General features: G+C 51.5%; 1 protein-coding gene across 1 annotated transcript; it reads left to right on the top strand.

The window, feature by feature from the left end:
* The first annotated feature begins 2,295 nt into the window (after nucleotides 1-2,295).
* Fabp3 (fatty acid binding protein 3) lies at nucleotides 2,296-10,159 on the top strand. Its single transcript, XM_004642925.2, has 4 exons — nucleotides 2,296-2,446; nucleotides 6,021-6,193; nucleotides 8,457-8,558; nucleotides 9,862-10,159. The coding sequence occupies exons 1-4, from the start codon at nucleotides 2,374-2,376 to the stop codon at nucleotides 9,913-9,915; spliced, it is 402 nt and encodes a 133-aa protein (XP_004642982.1). The 5' UTR covers nucleotides 2,296-2,373; the 3' UTR covers nucleotides 9,916-10,159.
* The last annotated feature ends 416 nt before the right edge of the window (nucleotides 10,160-10,575 follow it).

Raw genomic sequence — 10,575 nt, 5'->3', positions numbered from 1 at the left:
AATGCCTGCAGCAGCCAGCTCAGCATGTTAAATGCGTTGTCTCACTGGATCCCCAAAGATCTCCATTGCAAAGATGAAACTGAGACTGAAGAGAGCCGCCCATGGCCCACAGCTAGTACTGAGGAAATCGGGATCAGAACACAGAACTTTCTTTCAGCAGCTGGACCTCAGCTTAGCTGTCTACCACTTTATTGTGAGGACAACGGGGCGACGGCTCTGGTCCTTGGGTCTCTGGCCATTGAGTCAAATAAGTGTCTAAGGCTGTGGTCTTGACTCTGAACCATCCCTTTCCCCCTCCTCGGCTCCCTTTTCTGGCAGTGAGGTAACCAGAATTGCATGCTTAGCCCTGAGGGCCACTCCCTGTTGTATTGGCAGAAATAGGCCTCTCAATCTTCCAACAACTAGACTATCTAGAAAGAAGGAAGACCCTGGGGGTGTGGGGAGGACTCTTCCTTCCTGGTATCTTTCCCAGAACAATCAAGGAAAGGGAAGAAAGAAGGGACTTCCACTTAAGGAAACAGAGGCCTGGGAAGGAGGGAGGGCTTGCCAGACCACAGGTCCCTGGCCCAGGCTCAGAGATGCAGGGCCAAATCCCACGTGGCCTCCCTGGACTGAAGAGAAGTTCGCATCTTCAGGGTTTCCCATGATCAGACATTCGCTTACAACTCTCTTTCTCTGAATCTGGGGTCAGCCTAGCCTCCTAGTACAGCCACCACCCTGCCCACATGCCTGCTCCCCTGAAGCAATCTCCCTGAGTATGTGTCGCCTTCCTTGTCATTCTCCACAGCAGCGCCAGCACAAAGCAGGTGCTTAGTAACTGCTGAATTAGTAAATGGGCTCCTATAAACTTGTTTGTTCACCTGTTAAAAGGGGAAAACACCACCTACTTCATAGCTTTTATGTTTAAAAATTCAATGTGCTGGGGATATAGCTCAGTGGCACAGCGCCTGCCTGGCAAGTACAAGGTCCTGAGTTTGATTCTACTGTACCAAAAGAAAAAAAAGTTCACTATTAAAGCCTTCTGCATGTCAGAAGCATCAGAGTAAGGTGGAGGGGCTGGGGAGATGGCTCAGTAGAATAAGCACTTGCCTGGCAAGCTCAAGGGCTTGAGTTCAATCCCCAGTTCCACAAAAAATTAAATTAAATTAAAAAAAATAAATAAATGTGAGATGGATTCTATGTGCGTGATGGATTCTGTGTGTGTGTGTGTGTGTGTGTGTGTGTGTGTGTGTGTGTTTGGCTTTCTGAGACAAGGTCTTTCTAAGTAGACCAGACTGGTTGTGAACTCACTATGTAACCCAGAATGCCCTGTGGGGTTGGGGTCTTGTTATGAAAAGCGGTTTGTAAACTGCACAGTAGGCTCTTTAAAGGACGGGACAAGTTGTACGCGTGCATGCTAGCCGGCTGGTGTGCAGAGGTCAGGTGAAGGGCTGTACAAGGCGGCAGCTTTTGGCCAGGTGGGGGAGGAGGCCTTGGGTTTTGAAAAGCATCTGAATTGACAGAATTTCTGAAGGAAGGCGATGGGGAAACCATCTGGGTAGGACCTCCTAGGTCAGAACTGCCTGGAACACTTGCAGGGAAGTCTGGGGGGGTCAACTGCTGGGGAAAGGCGCCGGCAGGAGACATTCCGCAGGGAGGGGCAGGCACGTGTGAGGCTGGGGAGAGAGGAGGGTCATGCATACACCCAGAGGTGAGGACACAGGGGCAGCAACTCAGCCACAGACTGTCCCCACCACCAGGCAGCGGGAGGAGAGCGCCCGGCCTGGAGCCAGCTCGCCCAGGGCGCTATCTGGGCTCCAGTTCACCTCCCACTTAGCGTGACCTTGTCAGCTTTCCTCTGGGCTTCGGGCTCCTCACACATATATAGATTGAGGACAAAATGCCTGTGCTACAAAGCTCAATGGGGGCTTGCGCCGACAGGGCACCAGCTCAAGGACAAGTTTCTTTTCAACCCTCTCGGTCACACCGCGCAGAGGGACAAGGGATGGAAGATGCAGGTGGCGCGCACCCAACCCAGCCGCCTGCTTCTCAGATTCCGAAGAAGCCTCGAAGCAGGGAAGGGAGCGCATTCGGCCAGCTTGGGGCAGGGACTCCGCGGCTTTGGCACCTGCGCTGCCGCAGGCAAGCGGCACCCCTGGGGGCCCTACCCCAGCTCCGACCCCGAGCGTTCGGGTAGGGGGGATGGGCGTCCAGCCCCTCGGGGGTGACCGCCAACCTGAAGCTTCCTATTTCGGGAACCGGGGGCGTGGGCCACGTCTCGTCACGTGATGCGAGGGCTATTTAAAGCGGCAGCTCGGGTCGCGAGCAGCCGTTCCGGAGTTCCTGCACACCCTCTTTCCCGCAGCTTCTTTCTCAGCCTCGCCCGACTTCACCATGGTGGAAGCCTTCCTGGGGACCTGGAAGCTAGTGGACAGCAAGAATTTTGATGACTATATGAAGTCACTCGGTGAGCAAACTCAGAAGAGGGTGGAAAAGCAGGGCTCAGCTGCCGGGTGCGGTGGGACGGGGCTGGCCGCGCGCCTAGCCCTGCGCAGGGCTCCTTGCGTGCTCCGCGCGGCCGCAGCATCCGTCTGTCCCCGCTAAGCGTGGAGAATAGCGGGACGCGGACGCAGAGGTGGCCGCCTGGGCGAGGGCGTAGGGAGTCTGTTGGAAGAGGGTTTCCGGGCCCGCGGGCGAAAGGGAGGCGCAGGAAGGAGGCAGCTTTGAGTGTGGATGTCGGGCAGGAAGGCTTTGGAGAAAGGAGTGTACGATCCGGAGGTGGGAAGAGAGTTTGGATAAAACGAGAGTGAGTGCACAGATCGAAGAAGTCGCGAGGTGCTTGGGGCGGGGCCGGTAGGGGACCGATACATGCATGGGAGGTCTGCAAATTGGAGGAGATGGAACCTAGAAAGGAAATGGGGCTAATAGGGAGTGTACTGTGGCCTGCAGAAGTAGGAAATACCTAGGAGGTGGGTGGTTGAGGGTGGAAAATCAGAGAATTGGATATGATACCTCAATAATCAGCAACAGTTTCTTCCCCATTGGGTTAAGGAAAAGCATGTGCTTGGAGGGTACTGCCTCACCATGTGACTTTCTCGTAGTGGGTTATAACCAGAACTTACTGTCAGCCTAGGGGGAGGGGAGGGCAACAGGCCCATCCCCACCTGGGCCTGCCCTACAGGGGTGGGATGTCTAGGGTGTAGCCAGGGTCCCAGAGCAAGGTCAAGACCTATTTGGAGAGAGGTCATTGGTCCTGGGGGTGTGGTGAGATGGGGAAGAATAGTTTCTCTTTTTTTTTTTTTGCGGAACCGGGGATTGAACTCAGGCCCTTGCGCTTGCCAGGGAAGCACTTATTCCACTGAGCCATCTCCCTGGCCCCAAGATAGGGAAGAATAGTTTCAAAGGGTGTTCCAGGTGTAAGGAACTTGTCCAACTCAATGGCAAGGGAAGCGCAAGCCCTGGGAGAGCAGAAATTTGCCTTACAAAACCAACAGTAGTGCTGGTACAAAACTAGGATTTTTAGACCTACAGCCCAGAGCTCTTCCCACTACTGCATAGACGCTGGGTACAGGAGGAATGGTACTGACCTGAGCCCTTCCCCTCCTGGTTTGGGCTTAGACACGATATTATTGCTACTATGTTACACCTTTCTGTGAAATTCCCAGCTATATTATCCTAGTCCACCCAGCAGGGACAAGAACACTGAGTGAGTGTTCAAGATTGAGCTATGTGCCAAGGAACGAGGGCTGGGCCGAGTTGCAGCAGATAGCAGATAGGCAAGGGGGTATGTGGGAGACCCAGCTTGCACCAGCTCCTGCTTCCTGGAATGGGTCCACAGCATGGGTCACGAGACTACAACTCTCAGCTGCCCATTGCCCTGTCCTATCCTGGGCAATCTGCCCAGTGAGTCCAAGAAGGCAGCCATTGAGAAGCAGGGAACACAGGCAGCTGTTGGGAAAAGCTAGATTGCCCAGGCTTAGATCTTCCTCCCTCCCATGGCAGACCCTTGGGCCAAAGAACTGAATTTCAAAAACCCTTCTGTCTCTGTTCCCTAATTCTGTTCCATCTAGGGCTGGGAGCTGGTCTCCCTGAAGGCCTGTCGCCTTTGGGCATCTCTGTCTGTGCATTTGTGTACTGGGGGGATTGACCCAGGCCTCCAGCAGCTAGGCACATATTCTGCCACTATGTCACACCACTAGCCCAGGGCAGTGTTGTTAGGGGAGTTAGCGGATGAAATTCCAGCCAGCTTTTCTCATGGCAGGAAGGCTGGAGGGCACTGAAAAGCTGCTGCAGTTCTCAGTAGATTTTTTGGCTTTGTTTTTAAACAGAACCCATCTCTTCTTGAGTCTCCTAAATGCTGTCAGTTCAATTTTTTTTTTTTTTTTTGAGGGGCATTCCTGGGGATTGAAGCCAGGAACTCACACACACTAGGCAAGCACTCTACCACTGAGCTCCATCCTGGGCCAGCCCAGTTGTCTCAGGTTTCTTGTGGCTCAGCCCCTCATCCTCCCAGTGGTTTCCTTCCTCAAATTCACACTCTGGATGAGTCCTGAGCAAACAGCTCCTGGGGTGGTGACCAGATGCTGACCTGTACCTAGGTGCGTGACCTAGGACTCACTGGACAACAGGGGGCAGAGTCAACTCCCTCTTCCACCACGCAGGGTGGGCGGCCTCGTCACAGCTGCAGATGCACCCCTGGTCCCTCTTGCTTTAGAACAAGGTCTGCCAGAGGCACAGGGGCCCAGCCTAGTTCCAAGGGACCACAGTCCTAACTGGTGGCCTTGGTGCTGGGACTGAGTATGTGCTGGGCAGAATGGCACAGTGGGAACAGTGATCAGCTAAAGAATCTAGGTCAATCACTTACTGTTTCACTTTGGGTTAAGACATTACTCGGGTCTCATTTGTAAGAGATAATAAAATACCTACCTTAGGACTGTTCTAAGCATTAAGATAACCCGTGTAGAGCATGTGCAAGGTACCTAGCTTGCAGCAAGCACTGTGTAGCCAGACACCTTTGGAGACCTGACACACAACACCTCACCACATGGCTGCCTCCTGTCACACCTCTGCCTTGCAGCAGGTGCAGCATAAGTTGCTGGGGGCAGAGAGAACAGTCATGATGGAGACCGGTAACTGAAGGACAGACCCCAGGGAAGCTACAGCATGAAGGGAGGAAGGCTTAGCCTAAGAATTCTATGGTCTGCAGACTTGTAGGACACGCAAGACTGCTCAACATCCAGGGAAGTCATGCTTGGGTCAGGAAAGTCAAAAGACCTTAGGAATTGGGAGCTGGGGAAAAGTTAGGACTTCCCACTACCTGGAAGGCAGCCCAGCAATCCACCCTGAGAAGTGCTGTGGCTGAGCAGTTGTGAGAGCTTTGGAGACAGGCTGCTGGGGCCTTTGATCTCAGATGTCTGCGTTGTGCCCCCTCCCCAAACTCAGTATGTTTCTGTAAAGGAGAGATAACTCTATCAACCTTTCAAGGGGAAAGAGAAGACTGAATAACGTGTACAGTTCCTTACCACACAGAACATCTTAGTACCTTATTTTGATTTCAGTTGTTGCTGATATACTCTGGCACACGTTCTTTTTTACATTTTTATCTGTCTATTGTGATTGATTATATACTGTACAGAGCTAAGGGGAAGAAAATTTAAAAATAGGCACGCTTAGGGGCCGGGGAGATGGCTCAGTAGGATAAGCACTTGACTGACAAATGCAAGGATCTAAGTTCAATCCCCGGTTCCACAAAAAAATAAATAAATAAATAAAATAATAATAATAATAAATAAAAAAAGGCACGCTTAGGAGGTTGAGGCAGAAGACCGCCATGAGTTCCAGGCCAGCTTTGGTTACAGTGAGTTCAAGGACAACCTGGACAAGGCATGACCTTGTCTCAACTAAAAAAAAGTCACACCAAGGCTTTAAAAGTTAGGACCCTCTTCTCTCTTAGGACCTACACCAGGGTCCTCTTGTCCTTGAGCTCATTCAGAGCCTCTGTGTTCTAGCTTCTGTTCTCATACCCTTCCCCTGGCCCTCAGGTGTGGGCTTTGCTACCAGGCAGGTGGCCTGCATGACCAAGCCTACCACAATCATCGAAAAGAATGGTAACACTATCATCATAAAAACACACAGCACCTTCAAGAACACAGAGATCAACTTTGACCTTGGGGTGGAGTTTGATGAGAAGACAGCTGATGACAGGAACGTCAAGGTGAGTCAGAGAAGGAGGAGTGGGGGACAGGGTGCTGAGACCCCAAAAGGCCAGAAGCTGGTAATCTTAGTGCTTTGGCATTGCCCCTTAAAGACAGGGGAACTTAAGCGCAACAGGGTTTCTAAGGCCCATTCAGTGCTGAAACGTTCCAGGGGCTAAGTCCACGTTAGTTCTGTCCTCTTGTTCCTTCCTACCCCTCTTAGAAAGCATCTACAGCTGCATCTGGGAGTGGGCAGCACAGAGCCAGGATGATGTTCTGACCTCAGTGTCTGCTCCAGCCCCAGCAGGGTGACCTAGTACAAGGTATGCATTGGGTTTCTCTCCACTTTCTCAGATGGAGGAGTGAAGCAGCCATGGCTGCATAACCTAAAGTGTTTCAGGAGCGAAGCCTGGACGTCAGGCCCTCACATTGAGGCCAGCCAGGCCTCCAGCAGCAGAGAACACCTCCTTTGCTAGGACACGAGGCTGAGACCCACTCCAGTGCTTCCACTCTTGCAATCGATAACTCCCAGGCTTAGCAGCATCTCCCTGAACAATTTTCAATGCTGCCAACTGACAGGCAGGAAGAGCCAATGCACTGGGATGGAGCACTCATAGCCATGGGCGTTAAGTCTCTTCCCACCAAGGTTCCCTCACACCCTCTCCCAGGGTAGGTGCACCTACCCATCTTGGGATGCTCACCCCATCATGGCTGTCTCTGCACCTTCGTCAGGTCTCTCATCAAGGGGACAAAACAAAGAAGCTCTGACTTCTCCAGGTTTGGAGTATGGAGTGTCCCCTCAGCTGTTTCCTCTTCCTCAGAGCTGCCCCCAGGTAAAACAGGGTAGGGGCTGGTCTCCCTGCAGAGGAAGAGCTGAAGTCCAGCCCAGGATCACAGCCTACCTTGGATAGAGATGGCTCCCCAGCACATGCCCCTGAACCTGCCACTTTTTTTTTTTTTTTTTTTAATTTTAGGGAAGGCTTTGCAGGGTGTTCAGGGTCTCACTACTAGATCGGACTCATAGTGATCCTCCTGTTTACAGCCTCCCAAGAGCTGGGATTACAGGTGCACGCAACGATGCCCAGTCTCAATCGCTGTCTCAGCGTGCCCCAAGGGCAGCCCCTGCTTGTAGGGGCTTTAATCTGCTAAACTATTTGGCTGGCCCTGCCACCCTCTTGAGGCAGTAGTCCCCTGGGATGTCTAGACCAAAACTAATCTGTTGAGTGGGCAAAAAAACCCTGGATGACTATGGAGTAGGTTGTGTTCAGATGGCAGGCCAAGAGCCAAGCACTCTTACCCATAAACACAACTTTCCCAGCCTCCTGCTGAGCTCTGCTCAGTCTAGGTTCCTGAGCCTGGCCTGTGCCCCCAGATTCCTAGAGGGGAGAACTGCCAAATGAGAACCAGCTGATGCAGGTTGGGCATACCCAGAGCATTAAGTGGGCATCTGAACCAAGACTGAGAAACACTTCAACAACACTCAGACCTGGGCCACAGAGATAGCTTGGTGATCTAAGCACCTGCCTGGCAAGCGCAAGGACCTGGATTCAATCCTGGCACCACATGCAGTGCCCCAAAAGTTGACATGGTGGTGCATGCCTGTAATCCTAGTGCTGAAGAGGCTGAGACAGTACAATCACTATGAGTCCAAGCTACATAGCAAGATCCTGTACTAAACAAATCTTTGGAAAAATTTAAAAAGTCATAGGACGTTGGAGTTGTTGCTCTTTTCAGGTGAAGTAGTCATGTGATGTGCTCTGACAAGAGGGGTGGGAAGTTTAATTTTCCAGTATTTCCCATCACTAAAGGTCTTTTGTGATGGCCACAGATGCCTCCTCTCCAGTCTCTTTCAAGGATAAAGATGGGTATATACCACTTATACCTCAAGGGACCTGGGGCTGTGGGCATCTCCCAGAGTAGAGGATAAGCACTCAGGTTTTGTTTAGTTTGTGCCGAGGAATCACCAGGGCCTCACATGGGTGAAGTACACACTCTGCCACTAAACTGCCCTCTCAGCCAAGTGCCCTCCTTGGAGTCTTGGGCGCTTCTAAGCTGAGCTGTTTGGCTCTGCCACTCCCTACCTGAGGGCCCGTTTCCCAGCCAGGCAACCAGAGCAGAGGCTGAGGGTGAACTGCACATCCCTCAGGGCAGACTTGGAAGTGGTCCCAGCATCGTCACTAGTTTGAATCAGAGGTTGTGTCCTGTGGCCCCAGTTCCCTAACTCCATCCTGCCCCTCACTTGTGGCTCAGGTCACTTCTTAGGCATCTATTCTCTTTCCACAGTCCATTGTGACACTGGATGGAGGAAAACTTATCCATGTGCAGAAGTGGGACGGGCAAGAGTCAACACTTGTGCGGGAGCTAGTCGATGGGAAGCTCATCCTGGTAAGACTGACAACTAGAGAGCCTCACCTAACTGGCTACTACTCCTGCCTCCTAGCCAGGCCTGTTTTTTTAAACTCAGTGCTCTCCCCTGGGTGCCACAGGACACAAGAGAGGCAGAGGCAAGGTCCTGGTTTTGGACTCACAGGTTTCAGTTCAAATTTCACTTTAAGAGGCTGCAATGCTTTGGGCAAGTCACCTTCTTCAAGAGCAACTGTAAAATGCATATTAACACCACCAACCTTGCCTGTGCTGCAGGCAAGTCTGAAAGAGTATACTGCAAGGCAGAAAACATCACAGAGGGGGTAGAAGTACAGATGTTCCATGGCCTTAGCTTCCTCCTCTGTGTGCCCTGCCTTCAAGAAGAGGAAGAAAGCAGGGCCAGTCTGATCCCAGGCTGTCGAGGAGAGGTTTCTATCTCCATCACAGCTTCCTTTCCTCTCCTCTCCAGGACTGAACTACTCCATGAGGGGCACTGACCAGCACAGTCCTTTCTTCCCTGTCCCAGTTCTGCCTCTCAGTACGTTCTATAGTTGGCCCCCTACAAGACCCTGACTACTGTCTGGGTAAGGAAGTAACACAAGGTCAGATCTATTTAGGGACAAGATTGGGGACTTCATTTGGAAAAGTGTTCTTTATGGAACCTCCCCAGACCCAGGGGCACAGAGCAGCTGTTGGTGCGCTCTGACCATTGTTCCTGTACGTGTTCCCTGCAGACCTTCCTGAGCCGGTGTAACCTGCTCTCGCATTCCTGAACTCAGTAGGGCCAGGGTTCCTACAGTTAGGAACTAGGCACCTAGCTTTGGTAAGGATGTGATATGCAGGACCAGATAGATATTCATAGGGCAATTGGATGTTGGTGAGATTACTGGCTTGGTTCTGTTAATGTCAGACTGAACAGTGGGGTTCAGGGAATTGGCCTTTGAACTGCCCAAAGTTAGGGACAGAATGAGAATTGGTAGGTTAGCAGTCACTTCTCAAGAATCTCTAGAAATTTTTATTGACCTATTTGTCTACTCTGCACCAGGCATCATCCTAAGTGCCTGTGTTCTTAAGAATCTGAAGGAAGCTGAATGGTACAAGGAAAAAAGAAACATTCTAGGATCTTGATCAAAGCTCATTTTTCCAAATCTCTAAAATAGCGATTATACTGCCTATCTTAAAGGTTTGTCAGATACATCAGGAAAAAGTGTGTGACGTGTCTGGCATACAGCTGATACTCAAGTGATGACCATCAGGATGAGGGATGCCTGGTGCTCCTGCTTCCTGCTTTTCTCGCCCCATCTGACTCTATCTTTCCTTCCAGACCCTCACCCATGGCAGTGCAGTTTGCGTTCGCACGTACGAGAAGGAGGCATGACCTGACCTGCTGGCACTGTCACCAACTCCTTCTCTGCTAAGTGACTATCCCTCGTCTGGCACCACCTTGCCTCACTTTTTTCCTCTGGCATTTTGTATAAATCCACTTTGGTTGGGAAATTCTTTGGGGATCAGCCTGGGTACCAGCCTGGATCCAGTTCCAGTTCCTATTATGTATGTGGTCTGCTTTTTTAAAAACTATCCAAATAGGTGCTCTGAGGTCAATAAAGCAGAACGAAGGCCACCACTGTCTGTGTCTCATGTGAATCAGTGGGCAGAAACGACTTCCTGAAGATCACTCAGGAAGCAGCACTGGATAAGGTGTAGTCCCAAGGACTGTTAGTTGGCCACCTTATAAGGATATAGCTCAGTGCCTGCCTGGCAAGCACAAGGTCATGATTCCTGGTACAAAAAGAAAAGACACAATTGTCCATACACCTTGGCTTTCCCCTGCCTGCTCCTGTGGTCAAATGAGCTGGTCCAGTATGTGGTGTGTCCCCAGGCTTGACCATGACCTTTTACCACAGGTCCATCCCACAGTTAACATCCCTGAGTCTGGTTCTCTGGAATGCCTCCCACAACGCGGGCTCAGGATGCAGCATCAACTCTTGTTCCATTGTGTGGGACATGACTGTTGGCTATGCACCAGACTAGTACTCAG

This window comes from Octodon degus, unplaced genomic scaffold (assembly GCF_000260255.1).
Source record: "Octodon degus isolate 3935 unplaced genomic scaffold, OctDeg1.0 scaffold00163, whole genome shotgun sequence".
Lineage (NCBI taxonomy): Eukaryota > Metazoa > Chordata > Mammalia > Rodentia > Octodontidae > Octodon > Octodon degus.
Note: the sequence above shows the minus strand (reverse complement) of the source record. Positions and strands in the feature narration are given on the sequence as shown.